A 24480-nucleotide genomic window follows, 5' to 3' on the forward strand; every position below is an offset into this window, starting at 1 on the left:
AGACAGGGTCCTGAAATAGAGGCGTATCTTTTTTTTGCTGAGTTTAGATGTTTATACACCCTGGATTGCTGATGCTATGTTTTGGCCAATGAGAGACTTTGAAGCCACTGGGTGGCCATATTGGCAGTGCCCAGAAAAATCAGTCCTCCATAGTAATGAATGGAATTCTACAGTATTTCAATTAAACGTTAAGGACAAAATTATATGTATTTAAGTATTTGTTGTAGCAGTGGGGACAGTAATATATTGTTTTACTTAGTTATAAATGTACTAAGGAAAATGTTATACATTTTATACAAATAAAAAAGTATGTTTAGCTCACAATATCGTTAAAAGTGTGCATTAAATGTGTCTGTAATAGAAAAGACATGGCAAAAACAAAAAGGTAGACATTTATAAATGCATTTCCATAGCTTCCCCAAAAAATTGTGGTGAAGTGCCAAGATGGAGGCACAGTGGCTTCAAAACAGAGCCCCTTTAGTCATCATGAGATAGATATATATATAGAGCAGACCACACGGCACTGCTTTCCCGCAGCTCTATAAATGACAGCAGGTTCTGTTAACGACAGCAGGTGTTTGACAGGCAGGAGCGATGGACACCTTGTGCTAGCTAGCTAAGACTTCAGTACACAGCAGGCGGGAGCATCAAAATATTTTTCCTGAATATTGACAAAAATATTCTAATCTTAAGAGGTTTATCCATCAGTGATGGAGTTGACAAGCCTCTAACAGAGTTGACAGATACTCAAAACAGACATATTGTTGCTTCTAAAAAGTCAATAAACGTTTGTAAAATGTCAACAATCCCCCCCAAAACAACCAGTATGTCAGCACTCTGTCAGAGTTAACGCCGTTGGGGAAGCAGCCGAGTGGTTAGAGCTTTGGACTAATAACCGAAAGGTTGCTAGATCGAATCCCCAAGTTGACAATGTAAAAATCTGTTGTCCTGCCCCTGAACAAGGCAGTAAATCCACTGTTCCTAGGCATTATTGTAAATAAGAATTTGTTCTTAACTAGGCAATTCAGTTAAATAAACTTTTTTAAATCAAGACGGAGTTGACAAAAATAGTTTTTTTCTTCATTTAAGTAGTATACAAAGTAGCAATTTAGTTTTTCCTCGGTTGCTTTGACTCGAAAACCTCGTTTAAAAAACATTTGAATAAAAATTCCTATTTATCTGGGAGAGAGATTTTAGAATTTTAAACACTTTTCTGGACAGTTTGAAATTTGGATGCTCTGCTCCAGACAAGGGCATTTCCAGGCATACAGCTTTACCTTACAATTCCACTAAATATGATTATGCTTTAAAAAGTGCAACTATAAAAATAAAGTTTCCCTGTCAGACAAGAATTGTACCGACTTGCAAGAATCCCTGTCGAGCAGACATCTATATTGGAGTGCAAGACCCTTCATGTTTACAACTGATAAATGGGCCTAAAACTAGAGATGTACAATTACCCTGGCATAGTAAACAAAGCAAAACAAAAATGGCTAAACATACAACACAATTTTATTAGGTTATGCATTGTAGAGTATCAAGGCACTGTATTTCCTATGCATAAAACATTATTTGGATATAGAACATAGTGAATTGTCTATGAATAGACAGTTTAGTGAAAACAATAAATAAACATACAGGTTACATAAAACATAGCCTGGGCAGTTGCTAGTGGGCTTCATGGATCTTCACTTGTTTCAATCATAGGTGTTTTGGCTCCCGAGTGGCACAGCGGTCTAAAGCACTGCATCTCAGTGCTAGAACCTCACTAGACACCCTGGTTCGATTCTAGACTGTATCATAACCGGCCGTGATTGGGAGTCCCATAGGGCGGCGCACAATTGGCCCAGCTTCGTCCGGGTTTGGCCGGGGTAGGCCGTCATTGTAAATAAGAATTTGTTCTTAACTGACTTGCCTAGTAAAAAAAAAAAAAAAATACAATTTCAACATATTCTTAACTAATTCTACCCTGACTTAACTTTGAAAATGTGTCTCCAGCTATAAAAATTGTTTATGTAAAAACATTACTGTCCTGAAAGCGCAAACAATGTGTGAAAGCAATCAGTAATCATAAAAAAGGTGTTGCTTAACCTGGGCTGACGTACTTAAGAGGTCTATCTGGCAGCATGATCGAGTAGAAGGGAGGTTGGTTGTCATGTTCAGTGTTGCCAGCAGTCTCTCCTGTGTCATGACGTTGTTTTATGTGTTGCTGCTACAGCTCTCGACATAGCTGGGAGGAGCCTCTGTAACAGAGGACAGCGGATATTAGTTAGCAGACAAAGACATTATTACACAAGACCCACCTAACTACATGAGGTCACAGCAAAACTTACAAAGCAAAGACATAACTGTCTAAGGTGTGGCAATTAGACTCATTCATAATGGATATTAGCCAAGACTCTCAAACCTGCCACAACTGATACATTGAGATGACAATAATAGAAACACCTTACCCAAATACTAAATATCAAACTGTGCAATAAGATAACTGAGTAAAAAGTAAATAGCATTAGCACCGCCAGTCACTACAGGAGTGTAAGACTGACCATGTGGGAGTGTTGAGGTGCTGTACTCAGGAGGCAGGAGTGGGTAGAGGGTAGGCTTGGGGTTGGTACTGCCCTCAGAGAAGAATGGGATGGTGGCGCCTGTGGACACACAGAACAAAGGTCCCGTTGGGTTTGTGGCGTCACTCTGGGACTGGTTCTGGGAGAAGGTGAGGCCTGGGGCATAGCTGAAGGCACTGGGGGAGACAGTGGCCTGAGAACTCAAGAAACCAAGCTGGGAGTGGCTCTCAGTTGGGAGGGCCTCGGTCACCTGCCCCTTAGCGCCCATGACCAGATAGTCCATCTCAGCTGGAGGGGCACTGGGGGAGGCAGGGGAGGAAGTGGAGACTCTGATTCTGGGAACAGGTTTTGGGGCTGGGTGGTGGGAAGGGCAAGGGGTAGTAGGAGTTTCTTTGTCTTGGGAGGACGGCTCAGAGCGTCTGCTATTTTCTAGCTTGGCAGGGTTTGCGGAGGAGCGAGAAGGATCGGTGGTTGGAGGAGGGGGTCTGGAGGGTCGTGCTGACGTGGTATCCACTGAGATGTTTCCAATGTGGATGGGCAACAAAAACGAAGCCTCGGGAGATTTCAAGGAGATCTAAAGTACCAGGGAGTAAAGAGGAGAAGGTATTATCAAAACATGGGTGCTAAACTGTAGAGAAAAAGGGTTTCACTGTAGAGGAATGTTATCATGAAGAGAAAAGTTGCTTACTTGAATAAAGTATTCCATGTTTATTAGACCACAGTCAGCCAGAGATGACTGGGGCAGAGGAGGTACAATAATCTTCTCCTTCCATTCAGCTTGTTTGCCAGCCTTCACCCCAGCACCCTCCACCTGCACTAAAGTCCTCAAGTCAATGGTAGGCTTCTTTGTCTGGTAAGTTACTTTCTGTTGGAGATGAGCACACAGAAATAGGGTAGATAATGTTTGAGTGACTAAAATAAAGCAATCCCTTTTTTATCTCACCTGAGACAAGAATTACCCCATTGCAGCTTTATAGTGTCATTAACACAACCACACGTTGTTGAAACACTTCCCTTAGCCTTGCTTTATTTCAAGCACTGAAGACTAGGTCAGTACTCTATACCTGAATGAGACAGGCTACCACAGTCCCTGTGGTTTTCCCAGACTGGTTGTGGAGTTCTGTGGTCAGTTGGATGACCTGACCAGGCGTGTAGCCCTTCATGTCACTATGGGCCTTCAGCACCACAGTTCCTGTCTTTACCCCCAGCAGGTAGGTGAACTTCTTAGTAATGGAAGATGAACTACGTCCCTGGAAACAGGTGGGAAATATAAAGTTAAGACCAGATTCACCAATCTCCAGTGTCTGAGGTTTGGATCTCTGATAAAGTGAAAAGGTATCAAAATCAGCCAGGGAGCTCTCACATGGATGTCAGGTACATCATTGAGGTTGAGGAGACTCAGCAGGTAGAAAGGCTTCTCCACCTTATAGTCCTTAGAGAAGCGAGGAGTGTCAATGAAAGCCCTCACTCTGTACATAACTTTTCCATAGTTTCCTTCAAAGGATGTGGGAACAGAGGCTATATGGGAATGGAAGGAGTAGTTATTTAGCACAGGATGTATTTTCATGGTGGCAAGAATAGGCAAAAATAGTGGCAACACAAATGGCCTGTATCTAAGTGTACATTGAACAGCAGATGCAAGTTTCAAATCAGAATGGACAGTTGAGAACCAGTTAGGTTGGTTTGGGTTTCTGTGGTATGGATCACCTACATTGTTATGAAATATAACTTTGTCAGAGGGAAAGTGAATCCCTTCTCAACTGGACAGGCAGTCTGTCGGTCAGTCTGACAGATCTTAACAATAAGTAATGAGCGGAGGGTTTATGTTATCATAGGGCTCCTCTACCTGTGAGCTATTGCATAGATAAGGCAGAATGTGATATAGTTCATATAATGATCTATCGGATTCATTTCCTTAGCATGCAAAGTGTAACGGTCCAATAATCAAGAGTCATACTTTGAAACAAAAAAAGAGAAGTAGGCCATACCAGATTGTTAGTATGAATGACCATGAGACAAAACATAAGCGAGGAAGCCACGGTCATACCAGTACAGAGGATAGTATAACAAAGATAACAGGTGGCTTGAAACAGCAGGTGAAATTGGGAACTAAGCAGTTCAGCTAACACATCTCAGGGTATCAATGCTCTCAGTCCCTACCATACTAGTCAACAAGGGGAAAAGGAGGCACAATCTCAACAAACGCATTAAAATGGTTCATTACAGAATTATTTTTTTTAACAGACATACAACCAGTCAAAGTTTGGACACCTACTCATTCAAGGGATTCTTTATTTTTATTATATTCTACATTGTATAATAATAGTGAAGACATTAAAACTATTAAATAACACATATGGAATCATGCAGTAAACAAACAAAAAAGTTGTTAAACAAATATATTTGAGATTCTTCAAAGTAGCAACCCCTTTGCCTTGATGACAGCTTCGCACACTCTTGGCATTCTCTCAACCAGCTTCATGAGGAATGCATTTCAATTAACAGGTGTGCCTTGTTAAAGTACATTTTATGTGTTTGAGCCAATCAGTTGTGTTGTGACATGGTAGGGGTGGTATATAGAAGATAGTCTTTTACCAAATAGGGCTAAGTCCATATTATGGCAAGACCAGCTCAAATAAGCAAAGAGAAACGACAGTCCATCATTACTTTAACACATGAAGGTCAGTCAATACGGAAAATTAAGAACTTCAACGTTTCTTCAAGTGCAGTAGCAAAAAACATCAAGCACTATGATGAAACTGGCTCCCATGAGGACCACTACAGGAAAGGAAGACCGAGAGTTACCTCTGCTGCAGAGGATACATTCATTAGAGTTACCAGCCCACATAAATGCTTCAGAGTTCAAGTAACAGACAAATTGACAAATTTGACAAATTGCTGCAAAGAAACCACTACTAAAGGACACCAATAAGAAGAAACTTGCTTAGGCCAAGAAACACAAGCAATGGACATTAGACAGGTGGAAATCTGTCCTTTGGTCTGTTGAGTCCAAATTTGAGATTTTTGGTTTCAACCGCCGTGTCTTTGAGAGACAGAGTAGGTGAACGGATGAGCTCCACATGTGGTTTCCACCGTGAAGCAAGGTGGTGTGATGGTGCTTTGCTGGTGACACTGTCAGTGATTTATTTACAATTCAAGACACACTTAACCAGCATGGCTACCACAGCATTCTGCAACAATATGTCATCCCATCTGGTTTGTGCTTAGTGGGACTATCATTTGTTTTTCAACAAGACAATAAACCAACACACCTCCAGGCTGTATAAGGGCTATTTGACCAAGAAGGAGAGTGAAGGAGCGCTGCATCAGATGACCTGGCCTCCACAATCACCCAACCTCAACCCAATTGAGATGGTTTGGAATGAGTTGGACCGCAGAGTGAAGGAAAAGCAGCCAACAAGAGCTCAGCATACATGGGAACTCCTTCCAGACTGTTGGAAAAGCATTCCAGGTGAAGCTGGTTGACAGAATGCCAAGAGTGTGTAAATCTGTCATCAAGGCAAAAGGTGGCTACTTTGAAGAAACTAAAATATATATATATATATTTTTTTTTTGTTTAGCACTTTTTTGGTTACTACATAGTTGATAGTAACCATTTCATAGTTGATGTCTTCTCTATTATTCTACAATGTAGAAAATAGTCAAAAGAAAAACCCTTGAATGCGTAGGTGTGTACAAACTTTTGACTGGTACTGCATGTATGTATGCGCTAATAATGAAACATTTATGAACTACTTATAGCCCTTCTATAAGGGAAAGGGAGATACCTAGTCAGTTGTACAACAATGCATTCAACTGAAATGTGTCTTCCGCTACCTTAACATAAATTGTTACCTCAACCTCATGGCCAAGAGTAAGTTATTTTAGAGGCTCACATCAATTACTCTGCCAATGTGCAGTCATTTGTAGCGCCATTCTAGACACATGTCAACGGTCCCCATGGTAATCCACATCCTCAATCATTAATGTAGAGATTCAGGAACTGTACTACATTCCTCATATTACTTCTGCTGATAACGAGCCATGTCAAAACTAAAGTATCTACTCACATGCCAGGGCATGTCCGATTATAAAACATGAGGAAAACCCATATATTTTAAAGGATGTGGTGCATAGGTCTGCAAAGCTCCATCACTCAGCGGCCTTACATGGAATGAGAAACTTGAACGGAAAACTGTGATCTCCCGGTTTCAGGGTTCCTGGGAGACAGGAAGAAAGATAAGCACCAGATCAGCTGTCTGGAAAACATTCTGTCCATTAACAATGTCTGTTGTTCCTGTTCTATGAATCACATTCAACTTTCAGGGTAGAAGGGGAAGCTCTCAGAATAGGGATTCAATGTTTGTTTATCTCATCCTTCTTGCATATGTAGGTGATAAAAGAAAATCATTACAAAAACAAAGACTGACTGGAAGGTGTGTACGTGTCATTTCAAAAGAAACAGTTACACCATAACTGAAGTGTCAGTAAGAAGTGGAAAAGGGAGGTGAATGTGGCCTATAACTGTAAACGTGAGCAGGTAATGAACCAGTTGACAGCACCTTTATCTGCCACAGAGAGCGTGCTGCTGAAGTACTGCTCTTCCACCATCCAGGCTGTGTCATTGCTCTTGCTGGTGACACCACAGAAGCCTTGGCAATTCACTTTGATATCTGCAGGGATAATACACAGAACTATTAACTTCACAACAAAAGAAGAGAACTTAAGGTCCCTAGAATGTTTGTATCTGCCATTTGTTTGGCAGATGCAGACCACAGCAATCAATTATTCACAGGCCTTTGAGGAGAGTTTACATTGAGGGAAATTTTCCTGCAAACACGTAACATGTCACACAGAACATATTCGTAAAAACCAAACTCAAATAACGAGGGATCCTAAAACAAAGACAAGTCAAACAGACAAAACAGTTTCTGGCGTGACGCAAAGCAACACACTTGAACAGTCTGTTTTCTTATGTAAGTCACATACCTGGCAGTGAAACTCAAAACACACCAAAGTCACACAAGCCAATAGGGTGGCAGGTAGCCTAGTGGTTAGAGTGCTGGGTCAGTAACCGAAAGGTTGCTAGATCGAATCCCTAAGCTGACATGGTTAAAGTCTGTCATTCTGCCCCTGAACAAGGCAGTTAACCCATTGTTCCTAGGTCGTCATTGTAAATAATATTTTTTTCTTAACTGACTTGCCTAGTTAAATAAACAAATAAAATGAGCACATCAATTAAAGGTTGCTAACTGGGAGTCCTAGAGGGGATTGGAAACAGCTCTTGGCCAGTAGTGGGTTATGACCCACATTAATTAATAGTTCAATCAATCATAATTCTGGATGGAGCCCAATAACACACCGTCCTGGAGAAGGACAGCCAAGTAAAAACTAATCAAAAACCCCCGTGGAAGTATAAAGTTCAGTACTCTGATATTCAGCTAAATTATACAAGTTAAAATTAAACTTAACTTCCCATAACGACAATTGAATAACATTAAAACAAGTATACTTGTTAAGAGCATGTTGATGATTGTGGGGGGCTGTCTTGTTATACTTCAGTGCAGCTTTTCACATTATTGATCATAGTCTGCTGCTGGAAAAACTTGTGTTATGGCTTTACACCCCCTTCTATAATGTGGATAACGAGTTACTTGTCTAACAGAACACAGAGGGTGTTCTTTAATGGAAGCCTATCAAATATAATCCAGTTAGAATCAGGAATTTTAACATTTTTACTAACGACATGCCACTGACTGAGTAAAGCCAGAGTGTCTATGTATGCGGATGACGAAACACTATACACGTCAGCTACTACTACTGAAATGACTGCAACTCTCAAAAAAAAGAGCTGCAGTTAGTTTCAAGGTGGGTGGCAAGTTATAAGCTAGCCCTAAATATTTCAAAAACTAAAAGCATTGGGAACAAAACAGTCACTAAACCTCAACTAAATCATGTGGAAATTGAGCAAGTTGAGATGACTAAACTGTTTGGAGTAACACTAGACTGCAAACTGTCATGGTCAAAACATTGATGCAGTAGTAGCTGAGACGGGGAGAAGTCTGTCTATAATAAATCAATGTGCTGCCTTCTTAACAACACTTAATAACACTTCTTATCAAGAAGGCAGGTCCTACAGACCCTAGTTTTGTCACACATCGACTACTGTTCAGTCGTGTGGTCAGGTACCACAAAAAAGGACTTATAAAAATTGCAATTGGCTCAGAACAGGGAGCATGGCTGGCCCTTGGGTGTGCACAGAGAGTTAATATTAATAATATGCATGTCAATCTCTCCTGGCTGAACGTGGAGGAGAGATTGACTTCATCACTACTTTTATTTATGAGAGGTATTGACATGTTGAATGCACCGAGCTATCTGTTTAATAAACTACTGGCACACAGCTCGGACACCAATGCATACCCCACAAGACATGCCACAAGAGGCCTATTCACAGTCCAAGTCCAGAACAGACTACGGGAGGCACACAGTACTACATAGAGCCATGACTCCATGGAACTCTATTCCACATCAAGTAACTGACGCAAGCAGTTAAATTAGATTTAAAAAACAGATTTTTTTTAAAACACACCTTATGGAATAGCAGGGACTGTGAAGCAACACAAACATTGGAACATACATGCATACACACACGATAACATCAGCACTATACATACTAGAGGTCGACCAATTAATCGGAATGGACAATTAATTAGGGCCGATTTCAAGTTCTCATAACAATCAGTAATCGGCATTTTCAATGTTATGACACCAATCATGGCCGATTACATTGCACTTCACGAGGAGACTGCGTGGCAGGCTGACTACCTGTTATGCGAGTGCAGCAAGGAGCCATGGTAAGGTGCTAGCTAGCATTAAACGTATCTTATAAAAAACAATCAATCTTAACATAAATCACTAGTTAACTACACATGGTTGATGATATTACTAGTTTATCTAGCTTGTCCTGCGTTGCATATAATCGATGCGGTGCCTGTTAATTTATCATTGAATCATAGTATACTTCATCAAACGGGTGATTTAACAAGTGCATTTGCGAAATAAGCACACAGTCGTTGCACCAATGTGTACCTAACCATATACATCAACGTCTTTCTTAAAATCAATACACAGAAGTATATATTTTTAAACCTGCATATTTAGTTAAAAGAAATTCATGTTAGCAGGCAATATTAAACTAGGGAAATTGTGTCACTTCTCTTGCATTCATTGCACGCAGAGTCAGGGTATATGCAACAGTTTGGGCCTCCTGGCTCGTTGCGAACTAATTTGCCATAATTTTACATAATTATGACATAACATTGAAGGTTGTGCAATGTAACAGGAGTATTTAGACTTATAGATGCCACCCGTTAGATAAAATATTTCACTGAAAGAATAAACATTTTATTTTTGAAATGATAGGTCATTAATATGGTCAAATCTGGAAACTAAGGCTTGCATTTCTGTGTGTTATGTTAGACTTAATTATATGATTTGATAGAGCAGTCTGACTGAGTGGTGGTAGGCAGCAGCAAGCTCGTGAGCATTCATTCAAACAGCACTTTGTGTTTACCAGCAGCTCTTCGCAATGCATTAAGCATTGCGCTGTTTATCACTTCAAGCCTATCAACTCCCGAGATTAGGCTGGTGTAACCGATGTGAAATGGCTAGCGTTTCAAACGTCACTCGCTCTAAGACTTGGAGTAGTTGTTCCCCTTGCTCTGCATGGGCTGCGGCGATGGGTAACAATGCTTCGAGGGTGGCTGTTGTCGATGTGTTCCTGGTTCGAGCCCAGGTAGGGGCGAGGAGAGGGACGGAAGCTATACTGTTACACTGGCAATACTAAAGTGCCTATAAGAATATCCAATAGTCAAAGGTATATGAAATACAAATGGTAGAGAGAGAAATAGTCCTATAATTCCAATAACCCCAACCTTCTTACCTGGGAATAGTGAAGTCTCATGTTAAAAGGAACCACCAGCTATCAAATGTTCTCATGTTCTGAGCAAGGAACTTAAATGTTAGCATTTTTACATGGCACATATTGCACTTTTACCTTCTTCCCCACCACTTTGTTTTTGCATTATGTAAACCAAATTGAACATGTTTAATTATTTATTTGAGGCTAAATTGATTTGATTGATGTATTATATTAAGTTAAAATAAAAGTGTTTATTCAGTATTGTTGTTATTGTCATTACAATTATTTTTTTTAAATAATAAAATCGGCCGATTAATTGGTGTCAGCTTTTTTTGGTCCTCCAATAAATCGGTATTGAAAAATCATAATTGGTCGACCTCTAATACCTACACATGGATTTAGTACTGTAGATATGTGGTAGAGTAGGGGCCTGAGGGCACACAGTGTGTTGTGAAATCTGTGAATGTAGTATTGTAATGTTTTAAATTTGTAGAAACTGACATTTTGCTGGACCCCATGAAGAGTAGCTGCTGCCAATGGGGATCCATAATAAATACAAAGATCCACTTTACAGAGTCTAAAAATGTGACATTGTTGAGTACCACCGGTTGTGAAAATCAAATGTGAAGTCCTCAAAACAGGTCAGATAACCTTCCCAAGTTACTGCAGTATTGGTTATGAAGTTCTTAAGACATCAGTTAAAAACAGAGCAGCCAGTGACACTGTATTCCATATCTAAATGCATGACTCAAGCTGCTACAGCCTGATCTGTTTTTCCTGACCTGGAATGTAAACAAACCGGAGCTATAACACAAGACATTGAGCCAAAACACCCATGACACAAAACATCTTCTGTGTTTTAAGAGGGCAATTTAGTTCTCATGTTCAATAAGGTTCAGAGAAAATGTATCTTAAAATATGTGTTTTACCATGAACATATTTTTCGGGGGTTGTTCTTTAACTCCACCTACTGTCTAAACAGCAGTGGAAATAAATAAATATATATATAAAAAAATGTGTGACCAACTCAAAACATGTTTGATCACCCCCAGTGCAATTTTGATGAATAGATTAATTATTTTGTTCTACTATAACAGGTGATAGGGATGAGGGTGACCACCAGCTGTCAATAGCTATTTGATACAGGGAAAGCCCTTTGAGATCCTTCCTTTCATTAGGCACACAGATATTGTCCCATTGAACAATTCAATGTTATATCCTACCACACACACACACACACACACACACACACAGCTTGAGTTGATCATTGCCCCTTCTATGCTTGCAAATGAATTATTTGTATAAATGTTAATAGTTTGACTAATCTTGTTCGCATCGTTTTACTTTTTAGATATGGTAAAATTACAAATTAAGTTAGTCAACAGACCCCAAAAATGAGTCCAATTTGCCTCCCTGACAACAAATGAGACTTATCGCCTTGGTTTTGTTTTCCTTCAAACACATCTAAAGAAAGTGTCTGTTCGAGTAAAAGCCCTCCCAAGAACATGATACAAGTCAGTCTACCTGAATTCTTTACACATTAAGTTAGTTGTACACGTTCATCACCTGAAAATAATACAAAGATACAATGTAGGCTACTGTAAATAAAACGTCACAAATCACAATTGCATAACCATTGTTTGCTTCAGTGGAACACTAACGCTACTTCCTTGTCCGAGGAGACGACAAATTCACGACAGGTGAGAGAAAGTTAGCAATGATTGTTAAATGGTGACGTTTTCCAGAACCCTACCTTTACATAGCAGAGCTTCGGTGGTTGTGATTTTCAGAGTGCCTGAAAGTGACTCTCCAGGACTATAAACAAGTTTATTGTCTTTAAAAGTTATGTCGAATTCTTGGAGTTTTCCCATGTTTTCCACCACGAGAAGGTGGCACCGACAACTGAATCACCTGTGCTCACTACGCAGTAGTGGCGTTTTCTTCCCTGTCCAAGTTGATCCACCGTGACGTCACTAACAGGAAACAGCTCTTTTTTATTTTTTAGCGTCTCGTATTAAATAAAAATTAAATATAAATATATAAATATATCTCACATAAAATGTATCTCACATGTATCTGTTAAATACGTATTTAAATGTTGTGCATGTGTCCTTTTTACTGTAAACAAAATATCATATAATATTTTTCAATGGTTAAATCCATTTGAATTCCATCACTTTTTGACAGCACCCCTTTTGTTTGAAACGAAACTTCCCAGAAGTGGTTAGAAAGTGACTTTTGGACCTGAATTAGATAAAGGTGCTCAAAGTTGACCCATTTTGCATACCTCACGCTAGCTTTAGACATCCACGTCTTCATCACTAGAAAAGATAAACGTTTGAGTTTAATATCATTAACACGTTTATTAATAAACATTGTAATTTTTTACCTTTTACGTCAATTATTTATAAACGTGTAAACTTGAAATATTCGCATTGTTTCGTTTAGAAGCTATTTTACATAATCTGAGTTTTTTAAAATTTTTATGTGCCCCATTGGTTGAGACACATGCTCTTGATTACAAGGTGGGCGTCCGTTTAATCATAGAAATATAATTAATAGAATGGACCTATCCCTTCATACCACTGCAATTGATCTGGTACACCAGTGGTTCCCAAAATGTTATAGTCCCTTACCTCTTCAAACATTCAACCTCCAGCTCCGTACCACCTCTAGCACCAGGGTCAGTGCACTCTCAAATGTTGTTTTTTGTCATCATTGTAAACCTGCCACACACACACTATACGATACATTTATTAAACATGAGAATGAGTGTGAGTTTTTCTCACTACCCGGCTCGTGGGAAGTGACAAAGAGCTCTTATAGGACCAGGGCACAAATAATAATATTATAATAATAATCACACATTTTGCTCTTTATTTAACCAACTTACATATAAAATCTTATTTGTTAATCGAAAATTGTGAATAACTCACCACAGGTTACTGAGAAGGGTGTGCTTGAAAGGATGCACCATAACTATGCAATGCTGGTATTGGAGAGAGTCTCAGTCTTAAATCATTTGCCAAGAATCCACTCTCACATAGGTAAGTGGTTGCAAAGGGCATCAGTGTCTTAACAGCGTGATTCGCCAAGGCAGGATACTCTGAGCGCAGCCCAAACCAGAAATCTGGCAGTGGCTTCTGATTAAATTAAATTTTCACAGAACAGCTTGTTGCAATTTCGATGAGGCTCTCCGTGTTCAAATATCGGTAAGTGGACTGGAGGCAGGGTATGAAAGGGATATTGAATCCAGTTGTTGTGTCATCCGTTTCAGGAAAGTACCTGCATAATTGCGCACCCAACTCACTCAGGTGTTTCGCTATATAACATTTGACATTGTCCATAAGCTTGAGTTTATTTACACACAAAAAACATACAATGATGGAAAGACCTGTGTGTTGTCCTTGTTAATGCAGACAGAGAAGAGCTACAACTTCTTAATCATAGCCTCAATTTTGTTCCGCTCATTGAATATAGTTGCGGAGAGTCCCTGTAATCCTAGATTCAGATCATTCAGGCGAGAAAAAACATCACCAAGATAGGCCAGTCGTGTGAGAAACTCATCATCATGCAAACGGTCAGACAAGTGAAAATGATCAGTAAAGAAAACTTTAAGGTTGTCTCTCAATTCAAAAAAATGTGTCAATACTTTGCCTCTTGATAACCAGCGCACTTCTGTATGTTGTAAAAGTGTTACATAGTCACTGCCCATATCATTGCATAATGCAGAAAATACACAAGAGTTAAGGGGCCTCTCTTTAACAAAGTTAACTATTTTCACTGTAATGTCCAAAATGTCTTTCAAGCTGTCAAACATTCCCTTGGCAGCAAGAGGCTCTCGGTGGATGCTGCAGTGTACCTAAGTGGAGTCGGGAGAAACTGCTTGCACACGTGTTACCACTCCACTATGTCTCCCTGTCATGGCTTTTGCGCCATCAGTACAGATACCAACATGAGCAGCAGCTATGTTTGGCTACATACGGAGTTAGTGGAATTCCTGCAAGAGAGTAACGGTTAATGTGATTGGATGTGAATTATTTGATTAGGCTACCTGTATTTGACATTATGTTGTTATTTCGCTGAACACTAGATGGTTGAATTTTATTTTTGGCAGGGAAACGAGGCTACTCAGGCGAGAGAAAAACCTCACCTAAATATATGGCCCCATTGGAAAATATAAATGGACTTTTGAAAATGTGAATAATGCATTTTTTTATTAAAAACCATGTGAATCACATTTTATTTGGGGTACACCCGACAGACAGCATTGCGCGTACCCCTTGTGACCCCTTTTATTAAACATTTAAGAAGAAAGAAATTATAAGATAGTTTGACAACCGTGTTTGTAAGCTTTTAAATGATATCAATCTCAACTGTTTATCTTTTCCAGCGATGAAGACATTGATGTCTCAAGGCACTGTGGAGTTTGCAAAAAGGGTCAACTTTGAGCACTTTTATCTCTTGAATGTTTTGGCATTCAAGTCCAAAAAGTCACTTTCTGAGCACTTCTACAATGGTCAAATACAGTACATATACAAAAGTATGAGGACACCCCTTCAAATGAGTGGGTTCGGCCATTTCAGCCACACCTGTTGCTGACAAGTGTATAAAATCGAGCACACAGCCATGCAATCTCCATAGACAAACATTGGCAGTAGAATGGCCTTTCTGAAGAGCTCAGTGACTTTCAAAGTGGAACATTAAAAGATGCCACCATTCCAACAAGTTTGTTTGTTAAACGTCTGCCTTGCTAGAGCTGCCTCAGTCATCTGTAAATGCTGTTATTGTGAAGTGGAAACGTCTAGGAGCAACAACGGCTCAGCCGCGAAGTGGTAAGCCACAGAAGCTCACAGAACATGACTGCTGCGTGCTGAAGCGTGTAGGGTATATAAAACCTCTGTCCTAGTTTGAAACACTCACTACCAAGTTCCAAACTGCCTCTGGAAGCAACGTCAGCACAATAACTGTTTGTCAGGAGCTTCATGAAAGGGGTTTCCATGGCCAAGCAGCCACACACAAGCCTAAGATTGCCATGCGCAATGCCAAGCATGGAGCAGTGGAAATGCGTTCTCTGGAGTGATGAATCACTTCTCCATCTGGCAGTCCAACAGATGAATCTGGGTTTGGCAGATGTCAGCAGAACGCTACCTGCCCCAATGCATAGTGCCAACTGTAAAGTTAGGTGGAGGAATAATGGTCTGGGCTGTTTTTCATGGTTTTCATGGATGGTTTCATTCAAATCAAAAGGGGTGCTGTCAGAAAGTGATTGGGGTAAATCCATTTGAATTCCATGTCATTTTCGTTCATCAAATTGAAATTGGCTAAGTAAAACATTGTTTTTGGTTACAAGACTGAGACAAATTAGGGTGTCTGATATGCTTACTGTATGGATAGTCAACACTCCCACCTTAGTGAGTTTGTGAAATGAGAACTATAGACAAATAGAGGTACATTTTCTTTTAATCCGGATTTTGAACAGGTACATTTTGAACCTCATACATTATTATTTTCTCAAATAAAAGCAAAAGGTCAAAGAAACAATAATTACATTACAAAATATGATAACAATTCATACACAAGGAAAATAAAAAACAATTTAGTTTAACAGTTAAAAAGTTGACCCAATATGACCCCAATCCAGATAATTATCAATGAGACATGAATATGAAACAGAGAAAGCAGCATACTGTAGATAGAACGTGATATATTCAATAATATTGCAGTGTAATTGATAACCTCTCTGTCTCCGACTCACTCAAAGCTCTGTTGTACTTCTTTGAGTGTTCATCCGACCCACACTGAAGGATCCACCCTGAAATGCCTTTCTAAACGTCTGGGACCCAAAACAATACAGCAGAGGATCCAGGCAACTATTGACACCTGCCAGGATGAATGACACATAATATGCCGTATCCAAATGTCGAAGCATCGTACAAGCTTCACTGTATTTGTTTACCACTACCCCTATTGTCCGCACTAAATTGAGTGGTAGAAAGCAGAGCCCAAATATCACTAAGCAGATACCTATCATCCTCTGTGATTTGATCTTAACGGAAAGGCCCCTTGCTGAGTTGATATTGAGTTGAGACACTGAGTTTGCCAGGCGACGATAGCTTTCTGCAGCCACTGAGAAAGGCAGAAGGAATCCTAAGATTAATAAGAAGAAGTTAATGACAAAGTACACATCTGTCAGATCATGCTGATGGATGGTCAGACATTGGGTTTTATCTCCCTCCTTACTGGGTGGAAGAAAGTAAGTTAGGACAAGAGCTTCTACTAGAAGCAGCAACCAAACTCCACCACATAACTTCCTTACAAACCCATTTTGTTTCATATGGGAGCTTTTGTTGAATTTGACAACCACCACATAATGATGAATGCTGATGAGCATGAGGAACAGGATGCTGCCTAAGAAGTGTGCACTTAGAAGGACAATCTTGAATACACACAGTAATGGTCCAAATGTCCAGTTGCTGCCATTGGTTAAGTATACAGCCATCAGGGGAGTTGCAGGGGTGCCAAGGGCATCACTCAGGGCCAAGTTGAACTGCAGGGTGGTACCAGAGCTCCAATGTGGTATACGGAGGCAGAAGACCCACAGACTGAAGCTGTTGAGGAGGAAGCCAACCACAAAGACCAGGATTAGGATCACAGGGATGGAACCATGTTGGGATTCCACTGTACAGAGCTCAGTGTTACTGCTGTTGGCTTGGATGGTGGTTATGTCGGCATTTATGTTTGCTGGGATAGTGGTCAGGGACTGGAGGGACATGGAGTGTGACTCTGTGCTGGTCATCTTGAGAAGAAATCGATGTAGAGTGGAAGTAGATATTCTTGAAACACCTTTGAAGGAAACATTTATGAAGAGTAATATTTAGGATGGGAAAATTATTACCCCCAAAAATATATCAAAATGTTGTTTCTCATTTTCATGCATTTAAACAATTTTATTGTATCTTGCAACACTTCATAGACTGATGTCAAAGGATGCTATTGCATTGAACTTTTCCTGTGTTGCCACATTTTCTTGCACTGCCTCTCAACAATTATATCTCACAATGGTAAGATTGTCTAAGAATATCCAGTTCACAAACCCAGGTACAGATCTGGATTTAAACAAAAACATCTGAAATGTGAGTAAAGGTAGCCTAAAACGAAACATTTATGAACCATGATATTAAGATCAAGACTGTAATTCTCAATTTATAACTGTATATTGTTAACAGTAAGCAAATATGTGCATCTCTCTACCATCTGCCTTTGTCAGAGACAACCTGCTATTATAAACCCGTAAGAGAGACCTTACCAAGCCTTGTAAAGCATTACACCAGTCACACTTGCTGCTCTCAGAATGGGACAGTGAGAGCACCTCTTCTCACAACACCTCTAGTGACTTCCTGCATGATGCGGGGAAAGTAATTACAATATTTTTTCGTCATCAGCAATGCAATCATCAAACCACAAAAAAAAGTGACTTTAAACAAAACCCTACAGTATAACTGACTAAAATGGACTTATTACAAATGAAGACTGTGGAAAATATCTTCCTTTTAAAATGCATTCAATATACATTTGAATTTGTTTAAAACAGAGCATGTTTTGTTTTACAATTACAGTATGCCATATGACAGTATCTAATTATATTATAACACATCAATAAAATAATACATTTATGATCACCCTCAGGTAACTTTCAAAATAAAGGAAACACCAACATAAAGTGTCTTAATAGGGCGTTGGGCCACCACGGGCCGACAGAATAGCTTCAATGTGTCTGGAACTCTATTGTGTCTGGAACTCTATTGAAAGGATGCGACACTATTCTTCAACGGGAAATTCCATAATTTGCTGTTTGTTTGATGGTGGTGGAAAAATCTGTCTCAGGCTCTGCTCCAGAATCTCCCATAAGAGTTCAATTGGGTTGAGATCTGGTGTGTGACTGACTGACTGACTAGCCATTGTAGCCAAAATCATAGGCAACTGGGCATTTCTATACATGACGCTAAGTATGATGAGATGTTAATTACCTAATTAACTCAACAACCACATCTGTGTGGAAGCACCTGCTTTTAATATACTTTGTATCCCTCGTTTACTCAAGTGTTTCCTTTATTTTGGCACTTACCTGTGCATTCTTCCTTCACAGGTCCCATGTCAATGTTAGATACTATTTATGTAAAAAAAGAAAAAGACACTGAGCAAACACAATAAACAATAAGCCAATGTGATTATACTACTATGAGGTTCCTTATTCAAGACGTGTTCGAATGCTGGGTGTGGATGTCTTCTAAGTCAATGGAGGGAGACTCAATAGCAGTATCATAGATGATCTGGTCATTTGTGGCCGGGTCTTTTTTAAACTTAACATCAAATTTTCTGAGAGACCTATGAATAGCCTTGACAAAGTTGTGTGATCCAAAACAATAAAGCAATGGGTCCAGGCAGCAGTTTGCTCCAGCCAAAATCCAGGAGATATAGTATGCAGTCTCCACCTGCAGGAGAAGACTGCATTGTTCTGGAAAGTACTTCTTTAATATGACAGCCACAGTTCGTATCACGTTCAGAGGAGTGAAGCACAGTGCAAATATCACCAGACACATGGCCACCATTTTACGTGACTTGGCCTTTATATCACGGCCCTTGGACATGTTGATATTGATACGAGACATTGATCTTGCTAGCTGAACATAGCAGGTCACTGCCACTGAGAGAGGCAGCAGAAACCCAGGGATGAGCATAATGAAGTTGATGGCGAAGTAGACGTCAATGTATTTTTCCTGATGAATGCTGAGACATTGTGTGCGGTTTCCCATTGGGCTTGTGTTCAATAAGAAGAAACAGGCAATTCCCTTAGCCAGCAAAACCAACCAGACTCCAGCACACAGATTCTGAACAAACGCCTTTCGTTTCATACAGGAGCCCCTTTTAAACTGGACAACTACCACGTATCGATGAATGCTGATGAGTGTAAGGAACAGGATACTGCCATAGAAGTGAATGCTCAGCAAGGCAATCTTCAGCTTGCACAGAAAAGCTCCAAAGGGCCAGTGGCTACCCATAACAAAGTATGTTGCCATTAATGGTGCGACTGGTGTGATAACAGTGTCACTGACAGCCAAATGAAACTGCAGGACAGTACCAGAGCTCCACTGTGGTATACGGCAGCAGAAGACCCACAGACTGAAACTGTTGAGGAAGAAACCAACCAGGACAACCAGGAGGAGGAAAACAGTGATGGACACGTGTTGGGGTTCCACTGTACAGGACTCAGAGAGACTTCTGTTGTCCAGAGGCAACACGGACGGAGACACTGTGCTGTTCATTTTAGGATGGGATGAATGGGGTATGCCGGCTATTAACATTCACCTTAAGAAAAAATAGAGCAAATTGCTTAGATTACTAGTCAGACCACAAAGAAACTGTGAAATGTTACATTTTGTACAATAAATGATGCAGACATTGTGTGTTGCGTCCTTGTTAATTCTTATAAAGGTGGTGTTCAGTGTAGTCAGACAGTAGAACTGAAAACACATTAAACAGGATGTAGAACTTGAAGTGAGAACAGATCTCACCCCAAGTCAACTATCGCAGGGACATCACATCTGTCACAAAATAGCTTTAAAATTCTAACAAAACAAATAGAACTCTCTGATTTAAAGCATAACCACATTTTAAAATGAACATTCAATCAATATATGCACAATATATGATTTAAAGCAACTTCAAGCTTACATACACTCCCCTCCATATTAAAAACAAACAAAAAAATGTTTACATTTGGCTCTATACTCCAACATTTTGGATTCCACATTTTAGCCTCACTGTCCAAAAAAACAAGAGGGAAGTGTAACTGAACACAATTGTGAAAAGTTTATCAGAATCCAATTAGTTGCAGGTTAAAATATCTATACACAATGACACATTTAAAGGAAAATACTGCATTATGGAGGAGCTTGTGATCCTGATGAAAGGTTATAACATCTACTTTTGAGTAGGCTACTTACTTAAGCTCGCGCTTGCAGTCCATCAGTGGGACAAGTCCTGAATGACAAACTAGTTATTACTTCCCCTGACTTCTATATGAGGATTTGGTCTGCTGTAGTCGCACACAACCATGATATGTAATATATACAGGCAGAAGCAGAATTGGTCTTTCTCATAACCACGTGTTGAAGCACAAATATGGGCTAGATCAAATTATTCTTCCTGTGTGGTTATAAGAGTCAAAACCCCCAACTTTATTATAGCCAGGATGTGAAACCACTTCACCGAATGCTTACAGTACATGCTTGAAATCTTACTGTAGCATTGGCAGTTGTCATTGTGTAAAACTTGGAACAGTTCTTGAGTAATGGATTTAAATATACAAACAGTTAACATTTTTTTATTAAATAAATGTTTAACAATTATTCTAACTTTGTCTTTCCTATAAGTCCAATCATTTAGATTTGTTGTATTCTATTTTGAGTCTAATGTCTTGAAATGCTAAGAATAGAATCAGTATTTCTACATTGTGAATTCCAAATTCTTTACTTTGTCCAGTTACCATAGCAATACCAAGGAACTTTAAATGAATAGGTGTCGCTATGGTAATTAGACAAAGAATTCACAAGAATGCAGCAATAATGATCATATTATTAAGATTTGAGACAATAAAAAAATACTAAGTTTGTTCATTCTGTATAATCATGTAGCCTACCTGCTATAAAGACACATTTGTCATTTTTCTCACATTCAATGTTTTGACAGATAAAAATGTCCAGTTTGTGGAAACTCAAACAAACCACTCCACTGGCACCAGAAAAAAGCTCTGGAACGCCCCTGGATTTTGTGCAATGCATTGGTAAAGCACTGCTACAGCCCAGGTCAGTAGCCAGACACAACACAGCAAGACAGACTCCAAATCAAGTGAGAAGAAAACAGGTAGGTGAATCATGATGCCAGAGGCACTAATTTGCAAATCATCTGACATTTAACTGTTTCAAAACTATAGCCATGTCTCTTCCTCTTATATTATTTTGTTATGCAGATAAGATATACTATCAGAAGCAGGTCAGCATGCTTCAAGTCATCCTCAAAGCATGAGAACACATCAATGCTTTCCATTGATCCACGGTAGGCTAGCAAAACTGTACATTCTATTAGAGACTAACATTAATCACACCAGATGAAAAGATAATAATGCTAGAGATGTACATTTGAGAAGGCCTATGCAAGTCTGGCCAGACATGATGTAGTGTGAGATTGAAACTGGAACTGATACTATCACCTTTCCAGTTGTAACACAGTTACATGGAGATGTGTGATGTCGGTTCGTTCCGATGCGTTCAGGGTTCTTTATGATGAGTTCTTAGTATCCCATTGTAACAGGTCGGGGACAGTCAATGTGGACAAGTGGAGTCAAAGAGAGCTGTCTGAATGGGACATCAACAGGATCAGCAGTGGTGGCGGCAGGATTTTTTCACTGGGGTAGCTATGGGGTAGCTTGTTCACTGCATAGGGGTGGATTACATGCACACACGCGATCACGTCCGTGAGGTGAGGGAGAACGATGTCGACCTCGATCACCAAATATCTTCGAATTTACATATGTACTCAACATGTCATTGAAAATCATGTTAGGGTTTGCAAGAAACCAACGGTTAACTCCCAAACAACAGCCCTCCATGACTCCAATGCCAATTAGCTTGGGTTCAATATTTTACAGCTAGTAGCCTACTGTTATAGCTATAGGAAACAACACAGCTATCTGCAAATCAGTGCAACAATTTTGAAACAATAGGAATCGGGTCGTAAAACAGATCAATGGTCAGATACACACACATCCTGATTTAAACTAATTTAGCTAGCGATTTAAAAGATCTGACACTGGATCAGGGGATAGCTACAGGCAAATTTTACATAGTTCAAAGACATATCAGTCAGATGGATTTTTCAACCACTCAAATTCAAGACATTCTGTCAGAGCCAATGAGGAGGCACGGTGTTATGTAGGCTGGACCCTGAGCAGTCAGAGCTCGTTTGTGAGAACAGGATTTTGAGAGACAGAAAAATTTAGACTCATTATATATATTGAAATTAAAACATTATTAATTTCTTTCTTGGGGGTGCTAGGCCTATTTTTGACGGCACTTCAGCACTGTCTTGCCCCGGCCCAAAGCCGCCACTGAGGATCAGGAATTCCCGAATGTCCAAGCCCTTTAGAATACCAAGCGCAGTATCACAGGTGAGTTGACTCTTGCTAACACAAACTCTTTCATGAGTATTGAGGGGAAAGAGGAAAGATAACATCAATGATGTGTCTCTTCCTTCAGAGTGTCAATGTCTCACGGGTAAACACTGCTAGGACCCAACACTTACATGATTTTAAGACCGACACACTGCAGGACAGCCGGAGTCAGCTCAGAGCTGATACCAGCCTAAAGAGCATTGATCTTAAGCAGTACAGGAAATCAGTCCATGTGAGGAATGGTGGTTTGAAGCCTTTGAAACCTGTTGGCCCACAGAGACCAAGTATATTCCAGTGTACTGGCATAACTTCAGGTAAAATCACATTGTTCGTTCTTTCATTTAAAACATTCTTCAAACTTTCTACTGTAACCATTGATAAAACATTTAGTTGTTCAAGACTGTTTCACCTTTTGTTATGTGATGATAAATCACATTTCCTCCTAAGACCCTATGAAGAATGTGCAAGAGAAATACCACCAGGGTGACAACACGGCTCCTGTGTTCAGGCGCTTCTATGAGGTGATGCTTGAGGAGCCACAGAGAAGACGTCAAGACAGGCAAAGGCAAGCACTGACATTTCCTTGACAACTCGGTCACAGTTTGTTTGGCTCGCAGAATTAGCTAACTGGTAATATTCACTTTCCCTCAAACATGATATCATTGTTTCCCTCCTATAGATCTGCCCACACATCAGGAACGTTCGGAGGTCACATGGATGATGAACACCTAGAGACTGCAACATCAGATTACTGCCTGGAGGTCCGTAGCTGCTCCCCAGACGCCCTGCAGCTTCAGCTAGAGGGCCTGTGTCTGCAGGGGGAGTGGGGCCAGCTGGGTGGGGGTAAGAGGTATAGCTCACTACCTACAAGTCACCCAGTAAAAGAGACTTTCTTCAAGAGCATGGTGTCAAATGACTCCCATAAGGACGCAGGGTGTGCGAGTGGCAGGAAAATAGAGGACACAAGTAAAGAGGACAGTTCGAAGGACACAGCAGACCCTTTCTTCATTAACAAGTGGGATCCAGGCCAGCTTAAAGTCACCTTCACACTTAAAGACTCAAATGAGCAGATGATAAAGAGCGTCCTCCAAAAGCCACCCTCTTCCTGAAACTCAGCAAGAATCGACTCCATATTCTTTACAGTGGTCACTTGACATCAGAGGTGGAAAAAGTACCCAATTGTCATACTTGAGTAAAAGTAAAGATACCGTAATCGAAAGCGACTTAAGTAAAAGTGAATTTCACCCAGTGAAATACTACTTGAGTAAAGGTTTAAAAGTATTGGTTTTAAATATACGTAAGTATCAAAAGTAAAAATGATTTCAAATTCCTTATATTAAGCCATACAGACAGCACCATTTTTTTTTCATTTACGGACAGCCAGGGGCACACTCCAGACATAATTTATAAATTGACCATGTGTGTTTAGTGAGTCCGCCAGATCATAGACAGTAGAGATGACCAGGGGTGTTCTCTTGATAAAGAGCGTGAATTGGACCCTTTTCCTGTCCTGCTAAGCACTCAAAATGTAACGTGTACTGTTGGGTTTCAGGGAAAATATATGGAGTAAAATGTACATCACTTTCTTTAGGAATGTAGTGAAGTAAAAGTTGTCAAAAATATAAATAGTAAAGTACAGAAAAAAATACTTCAGTAGTACTTAAAAGTTGTGTAAGTAACACTTTACACTGCTGCTCTACATTGTGAGGTCTGAGATTAAATTAAAAAAGGTCTGGCTGCTATAGTTTCAACATTCTGTA

General features: G+C 39.9%; 3 protein-coding genes across 5 annotated transcripts; all 3 read right to left on the bottom strand.

Moving 5' to 3' along the window:
* Window positions 1–1494: 1494 nt before the first annotated feature.
* On the bottom strand, window positions 1495–12463 carry LOC139410781 (arrestin domain-containing protein 1-like). The gene is made up of 8 exons (XM_071156277.1): window positions 12242–12463; window positions 7127–7237; window positions 6734–6784; window positions 3928–4082; window positions 3629–3814; window positions 3253–3429; window positions 2547–3138; window positions 1495–2243 (listed from the first exon to the last, which is right to left on the bottom strand). The coding sequence occupies exons 1-8, from the start codon at window positions 12357–12359 to the stop codon at window positions 2200–2202; spliced, it is 1434 nt and encodes a 477-aa protein (XP_071012378.1). The 5' UTR covers window positions 12360–12463; the 3' UTR covers window positions 1495–2199.
* Window positions 12464–15933: 3470 nt separating this feature from the next.
* LOC139411964 (lysophosphatidic acid receptor 6) lies at window positions 15934–20589 on the bottom strand. Of its 3 annotated transcripts, XR_011634652.1 has the most exons (4): window positions 20496–20589; window positions 18617–19857; window positions 17798–17888; window positions 15934–17334 (listed from the first exon to the last, which is right to left on the bottom strand). XR_011634652.1 is itself a non-coding variant. In XM_071158731.1 (2 exons), exon 2 carries the CDS (start codon window positions 19851–19853, stop codon window positions 18744–18746), a length of 1110 nt encoding a protein of 369 aa, XP_071014832.1. In that variant the 5' UTR covers window positions 19854–19857; window positions 20496–20587; the 3' UTR covers window positions 15934–18743. The 3 variants fall into 3 exon arrangements, 1 of the variants encoding a protein (XP_071014832.1); XR_011634651.1 differs by having other exon boundaries at window positions 15936–17334; window positions 17798–19857; window positions 20496–20538; XM_071158731.1 differs by having other exon boundaries at window positions 15934–19857; window positions 20496–20587.
* On the bottom strand, window positions 16247–17287 carry LOC139411965 (P2Y purinoceptor 2-like). Its single transcript, XM_071158732.1, has one exon. The coding sequence runs from the start codon at window positions 17285–17287 to the stop codon at window positions 16247–16249; it is 1041 nt and encodes a 346-aa protein (XP_071014833.1).
* Window positions 20590–24480: the final 3891 nt, after the last annotated feature.

Source organism: Oncorhynchus clarkii, chromosome 6 (genome assembly GCF_045791955.1).
Source record: "Oncorhynchus clarkii lewisi isolate Uvic-CL-2024 chromosome 6, UVic_Ocla_1.0, whole genome shotgun sequence".
In the NCBI taxonomy this organism is placed as follows: domain Eukaryota; kingdom Metazoa; phylum Chordata; class Actinopteri; order Salmoniformes; family Salmonidae; genus Oncorhynchus; species Oncorhynchus clarkii.